Raw genomic sequence first — 15,859 nt, forward strand, 5'->3', positions numbered from 1 at the left:
CTTTGCTTTACTTTTTTGGGTGGGTTTAAAGTAGCGTATATTTTTCAGTTTTGCAGCTGGGGACTTAATGGATATTTGATTCAAAATAACCTGATCCATTTGTTTGGTTAAGTTATTAAAGCTTATAAAATTGTAAGTGACAAATGGATTTGGTTTAAATGGCTTTGACCAACATATAGCATTGAAAAAGGAACTAAAAATGTTAGAATTGAGTTATCGTATAAGTGGGCTGGGCCAACGTAGGCGTCACAAAAACGAACATGGTAAATCCCAGCGCTCTAAGTAATATAACATAGCTATTATAGCTACAGCGCATCGAAACGTGATCCTGATCATTATTGGTAATGTAATGTACATAATTTAAGCAGCAGAAAGTTATAATTTAATGTAATATTCATTATTCAATTTCTAGTATGTTCCTTATGGGAAGGCTTTTGTCCCCTTTGATCGATTCGTTATATTGGTTTGTATGACATATCTTCGTCTTTCCAACTGTCTGGCGTCACGCACGCGTCCTGGTCCTGTACTGTGATTCTCGGACATGTATAATGATTGAGTGGTCACGGGTTGCGGCATTTCAGGTCCAACGATGTAGACCAAAGTCCATGGACTCACCTTTATTTTACGTTCTCTCCGCCACTAACATGGCTGCCCTTGACTCATTTAGCATTCCAGAATTCTTCGGAGTTCCTCACCACTAAAAAGATAAATAAGTTTATAAAATATTTGCATTATTATATTTCGCATTGTTTTAACAAGGCTTAACATATTTTGTGCATACCTACAATCATTATCCATTTTGCGAGCATACTTTTCCAATATGGTTTAGAAGGGTTCAAACTGGAGTTTAACGATAATCCTAAAAATTATTGAAACTACACATTTAAAATGAAACAAGTTGCAATTAGTTATACTCACCGAAATTTTTTGAAAACCTTGTCATTGCGATCAAAAAACTTTTTATACCCCTTACTCGTAATATACGAAATTTTCGGCTTGACATAATGTAGAAACAAAGATGCTCTGCGTCGACGTACATATGTATCTGGAAGCTCCATGCACATCAACTTTTTAGCTAGTATTGTTCCTGAGATCTCGACATTCATATGGACGGACATGGCCAGATCGGCTCGGCGAATGCAGAATCACAATGAATATATATACTTTAACTTGTGTCTGAAACACTCCTAAAGGAATTTAAATGTTTGTATTTATGTCAGTTAGTTTTCATAGTAATTTTGCAGTTTTCTAATTGCGAAAGATATTTTGTATCCGTAAAATGCATTAAATTTAGTACTTACTGGTAAAGTGTACTCTATGTTGTTGCACCTTATATATGGTGGACTTCCTCTAGGGCTAACAAGGACTTGTAGGGACTACTTCATTAGTTGTAAATTGTAAAGCACCATGATTTTAAAGTGGACAGCAGACAGACAATGGCATGATTGCCGTTATCTTATTGTAGTTTGCTCGTAGCAAGCCATTAACAAAAGTAGTCTTGGTACCAAAGACACTAGAATATTATTCTATTCTATTATTATTATTCTAGTGTCTTTGCTCGTACTTCAATGTTGAAGGTGCGTTTTCAAACAACATGACGTCGGTTTCGGTATTTTAGGTTAATGCCGTGAACTTAGTAAGCATTTCACAAAGATAATCTTATACAAGATTGTATTATTTACATAGAATATGGTTTGCCATAAGGTGGCACACTTTTAGTTATCGGCTCTGCATGATTCTTTCCGTGTCTTAGGGCGTTTGTATGGAATACATGTAATCTGGGTATTATATTAAATTCTGGCTACTCTGTAATCTGCTGTATCCTTGACAGTTTTCACACTTTTTTTATTTTAGCTGAATACGGTTCGGAGTTTGGAGTGCACAAAACTAAGCAGATTGGGCTAAAGTGCAGAAATATGTAGTGTGTCCATTCTCCTGACAATTTATGACATTTAAATATTTTCGAAAATCTTTTGACTTTGACTCTCTTTAAATTTATTTTGTATTCCAATGACATTTGCCTACACTTAAAAAAAGGTATAATTTAGAGAATATATCCCATGAAAAATAAATGTTTTTATTAGAGAATAAAACTTTTTCCCAGATCTTAAACTAAATAGTATTAACTGAACACGTTTTCCCACTTTTAAAAATATGTTTAATTGTTTGCCCACCCTTTAAAAATAGTTTTTTATCGTTGGCACAGCCATTAAAATTGGTTTTTATTGCTTGTCCGATCTTAAAAATAAATAATTTCGTTTGCCCACTTAAACTAAATTTGTACATATGTATGTATTTTTTCAAAATAGGAGGTGAGGTAAAAAAATTGGAACACATAAGAAAACTAATGGGATAACGATTTCAGCTTTAAAATTTCAAAAATGGTATTTATTCATTAGTCATTCATTTTGGCATACAAACCATATTACTTTAAAACTCCATTCGTAGGCGGTGACATCGGGCTTTATGGACAACGATGCAGACGTTGATGTTGTTAAACTTGCCAAGTGGTTGTCTTTTGGTCTAAGTATTTGGTGATTAATCGGAATTGAACATCCGTTTTGGTCTCCTATGTATTCTTTCCCGAGTTACTTTTAATAGATGGAAAATTAAGTTATCATCAATCATTAGATTTACTATTACAGCTTTCACAAAAACGAACGTGCATTTGCAAACAATCGAATCGTATAGTGATCAGCAGATATGCAATGAGTACATATGCTTATGCATATACATAAATGTATGTCAGATTTTTACAGTTATCAAGCAAGATATTTTTATATATCATTTCAGTAGAGAGCCAATCATTTGTAATGCACATTCTTTCGACACAATATTAATTAAAAGTCATTAAAAGCCAAGTGTCAATAATTCGTATTTGTAAGAACGTCAGTTATTGCTGTTAGGACATTTTGTACCATTTCCATTATTCCAAATTTGTGGTATATCGTCGATGCTATGTTAACTTATTTTTTTCAGAAAATTTGTTTTCATGGATTTGAATGTGGTTATAAAAGTTATCGACACCAAGTGTTTTAACAGAATTGCTGAGTATAAGTGAATTTTAAAAATAAAAAAAAAACAAAAAAGACTGAAAATGACACTCTGGTCTTTACCAACTATCAATAGAAAATCTTCAAGGGATTTTGTGGTTGTAAAAGAACCACTTTAAAATAAAAACGAGACTTCCATAATAGTAGTCCGCTGTGAAGGTATCAATAAAAGTGATCCTGAAGTACAAAGTGTACATATAAAATAATTGAATCCGTTCGAACATCTTGTGTTTCAAGGCCATAACATGGATCCATGGATCTTGAAATGATAACAGTAATCATCCGTGACATGTATTGCTTAAATCAAAGCTAGCGTCCCTTTGCAAGAATACATACACACTATCATTTGTGTAAATATGTATAACATGTATGGTCATATGTATGTATGTATATAGCAGCGTCGGAAAATGCAGGTATCAATGCAGGTCCATATGTGTATACGCTTCCGTATATATATATGTATATGCATATGCACATATGCCAGTGAATACCGACTCCAAAATGTTTGGGAATTGGTCCCTTTAAATTATTTACACATTAATAACATTCATATTTCTTCAAAGTTCATTAAAGATAATTAATTAATATTTTAGTCTTGGATTTTAAACTGGACCCGAAACACAAATAATGCTATCGACATTGGTAAATCCGCATCAAAGTGCGTACAAGCCAATTATAAAATAAAACTGCTCGAAAACGATCCCAACAAAATGAAAATGGTTGGGTGCCACCCAAATGACAAAGACGAGGTGAAATATGATGGTATTAAAAGCAAAACTTCTTCCGTAACCATTCTAACTTCCGTACAAAGTGATGCTATAAGAACCCTCAAGTCCGCGTTTTACAAAGAGCAAGCTCCAATTAGCGAGCAAAACAGATCTCAAATTTGTTCGAGAATGTCATTATTAAGCACAATACTGCTTATTATAATTTCCATTCACTTCAAATTGGCACGTGCAGATCAGGGTACGTACTGCTCAACAATATTAAGCCTTAACAGCAAATGATATCTTTCTAATGCTTACGAATATCAACAGTTGTTCTATTAGATACAACTCGAGAAGCTACATTAGAGTGGACCAGGTATCCATATGGACCTCAAGCCCAAACACCAGGGGTACGTATAATTATATGCTATTCTTTTTTTCATTTCCGATTTTTATTTAAACAACAAAAATGTTTTTAGTTAAACTGCCACAATTACGACGACAATAAATTGTTGGTAGTGATAAGATATTCAATTCAGTATATCTTATATTTAATATATACTCAATTCAATTATTGATGTGCTCTTTTTTTCTGATTGAAAATCATTTAATTTTGATCGATTTTAATATGCTTATGCTGCTGCGTCTGCCATCGACTTCCAGAATTTATGACTTGCCGCTCAAAAGCAACAGCAAAGCAGAAAGCAAGAAAACCGTGGAAGGCAACTGAAGCTGATTTTTGGTTTTCGTCGGTTTTCGATTTTTGCCTATGCTTTGCCTTCGACTTTTGATTTGCTCAGAAGCAGGAGAAAAATCATATGAAAATCATATATGATTTGAAACATATTGCATGTTTACATGTACATAATTTAAAGCTTATAGTCTATTAAGATCCTATAAAGTTAGATTTGGCTTAGAGAAGTTACATTTTATTAACCGGTAAGATATCTCCTTCATATTAACTCATTTTAGTGGGTGGAGGAGTCATTTACCGACTTCGTTAAGGGCATAAACTGGAGAAGCTATGTGGTTTGCGATGTGGCATATCACAACGTCAATAACTGGTTGTGGTCGCCCTTTATCGATCGTGGATCAGCAAACCGACTTTACATTGAGATTCAGTTCACAATACGCGATTGTTCTTTATTCCCAGGTAAGTGTATAAAATTGTTCCTAAACACAATAAAATCCTACAAATATCGGTGAACAAATTATGAAGTACCGGTTATGTATGCGGTTTGTAGGGTATTATTTACTATATTTATCTTAATTCGAAAAATGTTTTAAATTTTTTTAGGAAACGCCTTGTCATGCAAAGAAACATTTAGCTTACTTTTTTACGAGTTTGATGCGGCTACTCGAGAACCTCCTCCATGGCAAACAGACAGTTACAGGCTGATTGCTCGCATCGCGGCTGGCGAGGGGCGCTTCAATCAGAACTCTGATGTAGATATTAACACAGAGGTGAAAAGTATAGCCGTGAACAAAAAAGGCGTATATTTTGCTTTCAGAGATCAGGGCGCTTGTATTAGCGTTCTGGCAGTAAAAGTATATTATATTACGTGTCCTGCTGTTACCGAAAACTTTGCGCACTTTAACGAAACACCTACGGGAAGAGAAATTACTATAATTGAGAAACAAAATGGAACATGTGTCGAAAACGCAGAACCGTATGAGACGCCAACGTACTTATGTAAAGGTGATGGAAAATGGACAATTCTTACTGGTGGCTGTCGTTGCAAGGCTGGCTATGAGCCGAATTACATAAATAAAACTTGTACAGGTTGGTATTACATATAATTTTCCAATGTTTAATACCTTATTATTTTCCCACTTGCGAATTGAGTTCTTTTTGCCAATCATATTGAACTTAGGAAGAGCACTGATATTAAATGTAAATATTATAAGGCCGGTCTCTTTCAGATTACTATTTATTTTTATTTTATTTTTTTTTTTACTTCAGATGAATTGCTCTTCAGTTCTCTTAGTTTAATGTCTTTATAAGAAGGGAAGTTGTTGATGTGGGAGTTGCGTTCATGTGGGAGCTGCATAAATTTATTATTTTGTAAGTTGTTCTATATTTTGATTAGAAGTGAACGTAAGCTTCTTGCATTCTTAGACTTCACCTACTCAGGAAAAACCCATTTGCTTCTCGATAACAGTATCGAATATCCGAATATTTAGTATACAAATATATATTTGGAACATGAGATGTTAATAGTTCGGTAGTGGTAGAGTGCCTCGATTCCCATCATGACTATTTATTTGTCGCTTAGGTTATGTTGCGCGTTTGCTGTCCTGCACTGCACACGTGCACTTTGAACATGCTTTGCGGAACGAAGACGCGACTTTTCTCAAGTGTGATATAATACTGAGCTCTAGCTTTTAATGGTATTTTAATATATTTTTCCAGAATGTCCACTTGGGACATTTAAATCACCAGAGGTTACAAAATGTACTCCGTGTCCTCCCAATTCAAATGCTTCGAAAACTGGTTCACCTTTCTGTAAGTGTGTGTCTGGATACTATAGACATCCAAATGATGGTCGACATATGCCATGTTATAGTCCACCACCCGCGCCTACTAATCTCACGTTGTTGTTTGTTGATCAAACAAGTGCAATAATATCTTGGAGCGCACCGGCCAAAAATGAATCGCTCTCATCCGAAACTCAGTCTAAAATATACCACAGTGATATTGTGTACAAGATCAAGTGTAATATGTGCAGCCCAAATGTGGTATACAATCCCTCAACTGATACATTTAACGAAACGAAAATAACACTTACAAATCTGGAACCGGTAACGACATACACTGTGCAGATACACGCAATAAATAGCGTGTCTCATATTAACGAATTTAATAGGCACACCAACGAGTCTTCCCTGGTGGCAGTCAATGACATAATATTTTCAAATACATCTTTATTAAATATACCTTTGGATTTGAACGAAGTAAAGACCGGTCAAGCTGAAATCGTTTTTACAACTGAGTCGGTTTTGCTCTCGACAGTTTTTAATTTGCGTATATTGGCTATAACTAATAAGGATGCCGATCTAGAATGGGATAAACCTGTTCAAAGTGATTTTCCACTTGAATTTTATGAAGTTCGCTGGTTTCCAAAGGTCGAATTAGATGCTATAAATAAATCAGCTTTGAACACAAAGGAAACCAAGGCACATATAGTAGGACTTTTAGAAAATACGGAGTATGGATTTCAAGTTCGTTGTAAAACGATTAATGGGTTTGGTTCTTATAGTAACATGATTTACGCCCAAACTCTACAATCCGTTGGTTCAGGTAATTGTCATCCTTATATTTATGCACCAGTAAAATTTAATCATGTATTCCATCATAACAGTATATGACGATTCTGTGCAAATACGATTTATTGCTGGAGCCATCGTGACGGGAGTATTATTTCTAGTCATTTTTATAATAGCTACAGTATATTTCATGAGATCCAAGCATCAGGATGAACTTGATAAAAAATCTACTAATCATTTGCCATTACCACTTGACTACGCCAGCAACGAAGGTAAGAGTACTTTTTTTTTTAAATTAAAACTATGAGAAACATATCATAACTCGATAAACCAACTAGCTATGCGACATACACTTTATTCATAAAAGGAATTATAATAAAAAATTAGACGTTTTAAAAAAAAAGGGATGTCACTCAAATTATTTAGTTGAGTGCACTGCACAGGTACCGTGACTATACAACCACTGAAGCATTTATGCGCCAAAAGATTTTGAATCGTAATTTAGAGGCAGACGTATTCTTCACCAGTACATTTTATTTTACCCGTTGGGAAATATAAACTGTAAGTTCTTGTGCGCACCATTTAATTAAAGCTCTTGAAGACATTTACGTCCCATAAACGTAAAATAATTAGTCCTCTTAACATGGTTGTATGGTAATTATTGCGAATTTATAAGCAAACGGCGATAGAAATTATAGCGTGAGAGCTTTTTGCTGACCGAAGGCATTAATGTGGGTGTGCTGAATGGTTTTTGGCAAATCGATTATTCAATTCATGACGAGTCAAATGAATTAATAATAACAAATTCTGCAGGAAGAGTATTATTATTCCCTTTACTCGTAGAGTAAAAGGGTATATTAGATTCGTTGAAAAGTTGTAGGGAATTCTTTTGTAGTTAATGTCGAACAGCTATTTGTTGTACTTTGTAATGCAAAGAAATAAATTTCGCTTAATTTGTAGTTTAAAAAAGAAACAACGTTTTCCTTGTCTATTATGCCGAATTTGGACGGCGATGCAGATAATTTTTTTTTTATCGAGTTCATACATGTCTGTTTTTTGTCTATTGTATTGCAATTTTTTAAATTATTTCCTGATGTTTTAACATCACTTCTAAGGTGGAAGTGAGAAGATCTATTACCCTTGTTCCAATGTATTTATTTGGGAAACTGTTTTTAGTTGTTGTAGACGAGTTTTGTATAGATTTTATGCGATTTATAAAGTCCCATTTATTTATTTTGTATATTTGTATTTATGGAAGTAAAATGGAATTTATTATTAAGATTAGGTTTAAAGTGTTTTAACCAAGAGCTTAGAGGAGATTGTGTTTAGTTTGTTGTATCTATTGCTTATAGCTATTGCTTTTTGAGGGTATTTATAGGACTTGTTTCGTATTTTGCGTTTTATTTTTATTTTGGAATGTAACTGTTGTTGGAAGATAGGAGAAAATATTAAAAAAAAATAAGAAAATCGAATAAAATCTTTATTTGAACTGATAGTACAAATGCCACGAATAAATGTTTCAATGTTGTCTACCAATAAGTCAATCGAATCGTGCTTCTCTGTATAGATATGCGAATTAACATAGCCCTGCAAAACGTAGTCTAAAGCCATTAAATCGTAGTAACTAGGCGCTCGATTGATTGATCCCGAACGGGAAATAAAATGTTCACCGAATTCGCCTCTCAATGAACCGATTTCTACTGTCTGTAGCTCCGTCAGCATTAACAGTTACCTTACGTTTCGCATCTTCTTTAAAGAACGGTCCAATCAGCAGTGGGATCAACTTTTTCTGGATTGCAATGCTTATCACTGATCTTCACTTCCAAATCGAGAATTCGCTGAACACAAGTTTTTGATAAAAAACTTGATCTTTGGCGAGTTCCCTAAGTGTTATGTTTTCATAATATGATAATATTTTCTCTCTAGATGTTTTCTCTTGATAAGAATAAATAGCCGAGTCGATCTATACATGTTCGTCTGTCGAGATCTCAGCTAGAATGTTGAGATTCAGCCTACAGATTCTAGAAACAAACCGCCCAAGACTGCCATGCCCACATTTTTAAACCAATTTTTCGAAATTTTTCATAATTTTATTAGTCTTGTAAATTTCTATTGATCTGGCAAAAAATGTATTTCCACGCACACTCTAACGCCCTAAAACCGCCACAAAATGCCACGCCCACATTTCGGAAAAATTTAAAAAAATTTCTCACTGGAGCTCAATTTATCCGGTGATATAATTATTTAACGCTACAAAATTGGTTTATTCTCTACAAAAATAGAATAAAATATAAAAAAAAAAAATTTTATTCCCCAATATCTATCGATATCCCAGAAAAATTAAATTTCGCGTTCGCATAACGGGTATCTGATAGTCGGGGAACTCGACTATAGCATTCTCTCACATTTTTGATTTAAGTAGGGACACCTTTGCGATGTCGAGAATTGGAAATGGTTTCCGGATCTTGACGTTCATACGGACAGAGGGACGGACGGACATGAGCAAGTCGACTCAGGTAGTATCCATTATTAAGATGTGTATATATTGATTTAAATCAATTTCGAGGATTCAAATATTTATTTATGATTATGCAATCAGGTGCGTGCCGAAACCACTTGTAATATAACGAAAAAAACTTTCAAATTGAGAGAACGGTCAGATAGCAGTACAAACGTATGTTACAAACTACTGACTTAAAGTTATGTCCCCTCTGCAAGGGGAATAATATTTGACTATAATAAAAATGAGTATTAATTGACTACATAAATGTGTATGTGTGCAGATAAGGCATATTTTCCGTATCCATTTTGTCGGCTGAATTACTTTAAAATTTTCGAGCGATTTAAAAGATCTGGATACGGTCTGTTGTCAGTGGGTGCTTCTCTATTACGTTTTTGGTCGGACTAGTTGAAACCTCCGAAAGAAAAGAAATACCGGCTTGTCGATGAATACGTATAGGGTAGATGGCGTCGGGTCGCCGAGTATAACCTTTTTGTTCGTGAAATTTCCATTTGGTAATTATATAAATGCTATATCAATACAATACAACATATTTTTATTTTTATTTTTAGTTAATTCTATGGATACTACTCCAATTGTTAAAACACTTCATTTAAACGGTATAAATTTTCGTGACTTTGTATATCTTTGCTATATTCTAAGCTTAAGTGGTTTTGGTCGCATGCATTTAGTATATTTATGGATGGTGTCTTCATTAGAAGTAGATATGTAAAATATCAGTTTTCGAAATCCATTTCTAAAGGCGTGTTCACTTTTAAATTAATAGTTTTCCTGGTGAGCTGACAGTCTGCAGTTTTTGTCTTTGTGCTTGTCGAACCGGCAGTGAGTGAGTTCAGCATTTAACTGTTTTACAAATAAACAACACTAACTTTTCCGTAACAATACGTGAAATTGGAACTCAAGTCTCTGAATAAGAACCGAATCTAGCCTCGGAAAACGGTTGCGTTTGTACAAACTAATAAAATATAATTAATTTCCGCGTCCGAAATTCTTTATGTTTATGGGTAACTTTTGTCAGGCCTTATTATAAGAAAAATAAATGGAAACAAATAAAGCATTTTAAATGCTCCGTCTTTTAGAGCTCTCTTCAACTTTATTGATGAAAATGTCTTTCTTCTTGTTAGAAAAATTTTAACAAAATTGAAAAACAGACTGATATGGTATGCAACAATCTTGGCTTGTTATTTTCAATCCATACTAATAATTGTATCTTTAATATTAATAATGTATATATACGTAAATATTTATTAGGATTACTGGTAATTTTGTCAAGACTCATATTTTCCGGTGTCCATTTTAGTGACGACGCCTTTATTTGGAAATAGTAGAAGCTACGTAGATCCCCATACATATGAAGATCCTAATCAGGCTATAAGGGAATTCGCTCGAGAAATCGATGCAAACTACATTACAATAGAAGCTATTATCGGTAAGTTTTTTTTTGCTACATTTATACTATTTTTAGTATCTTACGAACAACATTGTTTAGGAGGTGGAGAATTTGGCGATGTATGTCGTGGTCGCTTAAAAATACCCCCAAACTTTGTACAGGACATTGATGTGGCAATAAAGACTTTAAAACCAGGCAAGTTTGCATGCGGTTTAACAAGTATTTGTCTTAGTATCTTAAACATTCGTTCTCACAGGATCTTCGGAAAAAGCGCGCTGTGATTTCTTGACAGAGGCTTCTATTATGGGACAGTTTGATCATCCAAACGTTATTTATCTACAGGGAGTAGTTACTCGGTCTAATCCAGTTATGATTATTACTGAGTACATGGAAAATGGCAGCTTAGACACATTTCTTCGGGTGAATGATGGAAAGTTTCAAACATTACAGCTTATAGTTATGCTTCGGGGTATTGCCAGCGGGATGTCATATTTAAGTGATATGAATTATGTACACAGAGACTTGGCGGCACGTAATGTTCTTGTAAATGCCCAATTAATATGCAAAATCGCGGACTTCGGATTGTCACGTGAAATTGAAAATGCAAGTGATGCATACACGACTCGGGTAAGTAAAACTGATCGAATATCTTATGAATTTAGCTGTTAGGCATTTAATATACTCCGTAACATTGTACGATATATAACTAACAAGAGAAATTGTGTTTAATATGATAACAGTACCATTACGATGTGTTTATTATGAATAGAATAGATTTAAACCATGTTTTAATGCCATTAGGTGATTTTGGAGAGCGGTTTTTGTATTACAAATTTTTAAATGAAGAAGTTTTAGTGTTTTAAAGGGTTTGCCACGCCCATTCTTACGCCACCGAATATCTTGATGCGTATGAACATAGATATCTCAGAAACTATAAAAGCTAGAACGTTGAAGAATTAAAATGCACATTCAACTACAGAAATATTTCATTTGGGACGATTATTAGTAACATTTACAAAAATGTAATAAAATTATATATCTTGTTTAGATTAAGGTAATCCCCGTTTGAAGTATATTACAGACCTCAACATTTCATAATAAAATAGGTTAAAAAGGCGGCGTGAGCATAGTAATATTGTGTGATTTTGGGGATTTTTTTCCTCAAGTGTTTCCTTCATTTTTACATTAGGTTTATATGTTTTTTATTTAAAGGGCGGTAAAATTCCTGTACGTTGGACTGCGCCTGAAGCCATTGCTTTTAGAAAATTTACTTCAGCATCGGATGTTTGGTCGTATGGAGTAGTTCTATGGGAGGTCATGTCTTATGGCGAACGTCCATATTGGAACTGGTCAAATCAGGTATGACCTCGATAAAAATCTAGTATATTTGTATTAATGCTTGTCCACCTACAATCCCTACAATACACCTATCCAATCTCTAGGACGTAATAAAGAGTATTGAAAAGGGCTACCGTTTACCAGCTCCGATGGACTGTCCAGAAGCACTTTATCAGCTAATGTTGGATTGCTGGCAAAAGCAACGTACTCATCGCCCCACATTTGCAAGTATCGTTTCAACTCTTGACAATTTGGCACGACAACCACAGTCATTATTGACAACACGACCCTCACCAGAATCAGACGGTAATCATATTTTGGATGGACAGCGTGGTCAAAATATTTTCATAAGCACCGACCTTTGGTTAGAGCACATTAAAATGTCTAGATACTGTCAACATTTTAAAGAGGCTAATTTAATAAATGCTCAACAGGTAAACTCTTCTAATTATCAATTTTGTGTTATCAAATATTAATGGTAATTTTCGTGTGCAGATATCTAGGTTAACAGCTCAACAACTGTCGGACATGGGAATTACTTTAGTTGGACACCAAAAAAAGATTTTACATCAAGCCCGGCAACTCGACACTATAATATAAACAATTAATTTTTACAAAGTAGTGTAAGGTGTACATAAAAAAATACATAATGTATTATATAAATAATATAATATATGGTGGAACTTTCTTATTTCGAATCAACATCTGCAGCAAAAAAATCAAGTTATACAATATTATTCACGTGCATTTTAATCTTCTTTTGCCAATAAAAAAGTGCGATTTATACCAGATTTCGAGTTAGGAAAGTTCGAGTGTAATTGACACGTGTGAGATACAAAAACACATACATTTTATAAGGATTTTATAGGTTCTCTTAACTAGAACAATAGAATATATGATAGAAAAAGTATTGTTTTTACGTTGTTTAAAAATTATACTTTATATACCAATGTGTACCAATTATTTATCATACGAACAATTTTCAAGCTTATTATTATATAAGTTTAGTGGCGCTATGATTGCCTAGCTATATTTTACCTTTTTTTGTTGTGATAGAAGTGGAATTAACAAAACTATTCATCTTTATTAGATTATAATTCATGGTTTACTTTGCATAAAATAGTGAAAAACTCAATAAAATTACACTCGTACGTAAGGTGCGGTATTCCGGCCTAAATCATAATGTTACTACCGTGTTATCACTGATCAGTATTATTAAATTGGTAGGATTTCAAAATATCATTATATATTATGTCTAGTAAGTATTCCAATGGAAAACGATATATTGAGCGCTATAAAGTCTTCGTTCCTGAATTTAGAAATAAAAAATTCATTAGTCCATAAAAATGTCGGTTTCCCACCGGATTTACTCTCCTGGACGTTGCTTGGTGGATTTAAAAGTGAGGCCCGACCGTGAATAGAAAGCTCCGATAAGATTGCTGGCTAAGAAATAAATTTTTCATTTCTATAAAAAAATGGATTTTATTTCTATTTTGTCATTTCTTATGGGCATGTTAAATTTATATGCAAACTTAAAAAAAGAAATATATTATATTTTTTGGCCTATATATTCTTAGGTGATATTATATATTTTATATTTTGCACTAAATATGCATATTTATTTATTCCTTCAATTCAAAGCTAACATACTGATATGATTGATCACTACCGTGGGATTGCCTACAGCAAAATTCATATTTTAAGTATCTACATATTAACTTATTTACGTATTTATTTATTATTTACAGTTCGATGATTAAGTAGGGTTGGAAAGCTGGTGGTTACAAGTAGAAAATCCTTTAGCAGAATGTGCCGAATGATCATGCTATACATAAATCAAACGAAAGAAGACTAAAATAAATATGAACTCTGTTAGCTAGTGAAGGTAAATTAATTAAAAGTACTCTACTGGAATAAGAAGGTAATATACGGGTTGCACCCCAATTTAGGCGCCGCAAGGCAAAAAGTCCAATGCTGTCCGAGTGGACTACGTATTGTGGACTCCAAATAGATGATCCATACTCAAGAATCGAACTTACTAACGAAATAAATAAGGTTTTAGTCATGTAAGGATCATTAAATTCCTTAGAGCACCTTTTTATAAAACCAAGCACACCCCTGGCCTTATTGACAATAGTCGAAAAATGGTCAGAAAATTTTAGTTTAGGGTCCAGAAGAAAAAGGGCACCCACTTAAAGTGTAAGTCGTGCGTATTGGTTTGACACGACAAAAGGTCATAACTTTACACTTGGCGCCATTTAAGTTCAATACGTTATCACGGCACCATATTTGAAAGCTGTCTAGATCGGATTGTATGTGCTGGAGGCATATTTTATCATCGTCTGCTTACATAAGTACACGCGAATGTTTTATTACTAAGGGAGGTCGTTAATGAATAGGGTAAAAAGAAGCGGCCCCTTGTAAGACACCGAAAGTGACTCGGAGAATTCAAGATAGATAATTTTTAAAAAGGACTTTTTGCGTCTTGCAATTCAGCTTAAAATCCAATTTAGAAGATCAGCAGGGAAACCTAATAGATCAAGTTTACAATATCAAAACATTTTGCAAAAGTGTGGTGGTGCAACATGAATCTACAAACTTGCGCTGGGTCTCTCTCTGGGCACTGTATGCTGAATCTCAACCTTCTAGCTTTTATAGTTCCTAAGATTTCGACGTTTATACGGACGGAAAGACTGACATGGGTAGATCGCCTCGGCGATTGATCCTGATCAAGAATATATATAATTTATATGGTCGAAAACGTTTCCATCTGCCTGTTACATACTTTTCAACGAGCATAGTATACTCTTTTACTCTAAGAGGTATAAAATGCAAGTGAAGAGACCCAATAAGACAGCATGTTTTTGGCCATCTTGGCTTTCTAGGCAATGCGTCTTAACTTATACCTCCGTCTATATAAAAACACAAAAACAGATAATACCTATATGTTCAAAAATAAAGTAAGTTTAATTTCAAAACTAAATTTGGATGTAGTTTTGTTTTTTATTTCGCTTTTGTGTTTTAATTTTACATAAATTTGTTAATTCAAGCAATTCAAATAAATAGCTTACATATCTATGTTAGACAAGTGCTATGTAAGACACTATGTTAAACAAGTGCTAGCATTTGTACATCAATGGATGGAATACGGTATTGGCAATCTTTGGGTTTTTTATATTTGGTTATATTTTCAAAAAATTCAAGTGAATGCATTTATTATTTTTTTTTTTAAAGCCCTATGCGCTCCCCAAACTTTGACAAGAACATCAATGTGCGCCTGATGTACTGAGGTTTCTTTTCGATTTGTTAAATTAGTCATATTAGTGTTTTTACGATTATCAGACAGACGAGTCGTTGTAACCACGCTTTTCGAGCCCTCTTTCTGATATTACCAGGGCAGTAATCATGAAGAATCTAGTGATTCTTTTTTTTTTTAATTTTATTAAGCGAAATTAGTGGTTCTAGGGATTCCTGCGCATCACGGGTTTTTTGCATAGGACTGCCTTCTACACCTAAACGTATTTATTTTCCCTCAAGGAACTCACCAAAAGTGCATTAATGCAGCAATAAAAAACACAATAAA

At 33.9% G+C, this 15,859-nt stretch overlaps 1 protein-coding gene and 1 long non-coding RNA gene across 7 annotated transcripts; one reads left to right on the forward strand and one right to left on the reverse strand.

Annotated features, from left to right (window-relative positions):
• Positions 1-6: 6 nt before the first annotated feature.
• On the reverse strand, positions 7-2,058 carry LOC116801917. Its single transcript, XR_004362279.1, has 3 exons — positions 919-2,058; positions 782-859; positions 7-697 (listed from the first exon to the last, which is right to left on the reverse strand). It is a non-coding gene; the product is annotated as an uncharacterized LOC116801917 (long non-coding RNA).
• Positions 2,059-3,019: 961 nt separating this feature from the next.
• On the forward strand, positions 3,020-13,459 carry LOC6619471 (ephrin type-B receptor 1-B). Of its 6 annotated transcripts, XM_032723839.1 has the most exons (15): positions 3,026-3,436; positions 3,647-3,802; positions 3,865-4,019; positions 4,091-4,170; positions 4,733-4,913; positions 5,058-5,543; positions 6,174-7,061; positions 7,123-7,299; positions 10,100-10,147; positions 10,849-10,977; positions 11,038-11,133; positions 11,195-11,565; positions 12,151-12,297; positions 12,381-12,710; positions 12,772-13,459. In XM_032723839.1, exons 2-15 carry the CDS (start codon positions 3,789-3,791, stop codon positions 12,874-12,876), a joined length of 3,207 nt encoding a protein of 1,068 aa, XP_032579730.1. In that variant the 5' UTR covers positions 3,026-3,436; positions 3,647-3,788; the 3' UTR covers positions 12,877-13,459. The 6 variants fall into 6 exon arrangements, with proteins under 6 accessions (XP_032579724.1, XP_032579730.1, XP_032579727.1 ...); XM_032723833.1 differs by having other exon boundaries at positions 3,020-3,436; positions 3,647-4,019; XM_032723836.1 differs by having other exon boundaries at positions 3,026-3,432; positions 3,647-4,019.
• The last annotated feature ends 2,400 nt before the right edge of the window (positions 13,460-15,859 follow it).

Source organism: Drosophila sechellia, chromosome 4 (genome assembly GCF_004382195.2).
Source record: "Drosophila sechellia strain sech25 chromosome 4, ASM438219v1, whole genome shotgun sequence".
Taxonomy (NCBI): domain Eukaryota; kingdom Metazoa; phylum Arthropoda; class Insecta; order Diptera; family Drosophilidae; genus Drosophila; species Drosophila sechellia.

What these genes read in the sequence shown, in the direction of transcription:
- LOC6619471 (XM_032723833.1), top strand. Translation starts at nt 3,410, where the DNA reads ATGTATAACATGTATGGTCATATGTAT. An exon ending in GTGATGCATACACGACTCGG is followed by an intron (nt 11,566 to 12,150) that starts GTAAGTAAAACT and finishes TTTTATTTAAAG; the next exon opens with GGCGGTAAAATTCCTGTACG. An exon ending in ATTTAATAAATGCTCAACAG is followed by an intron (nt 12,711 to 12,771) that starts GTAAACTCTTCT and finishes TTTCGTGTGCAG; the next exon opens with ATATCTAGGTTAACAGCTCA.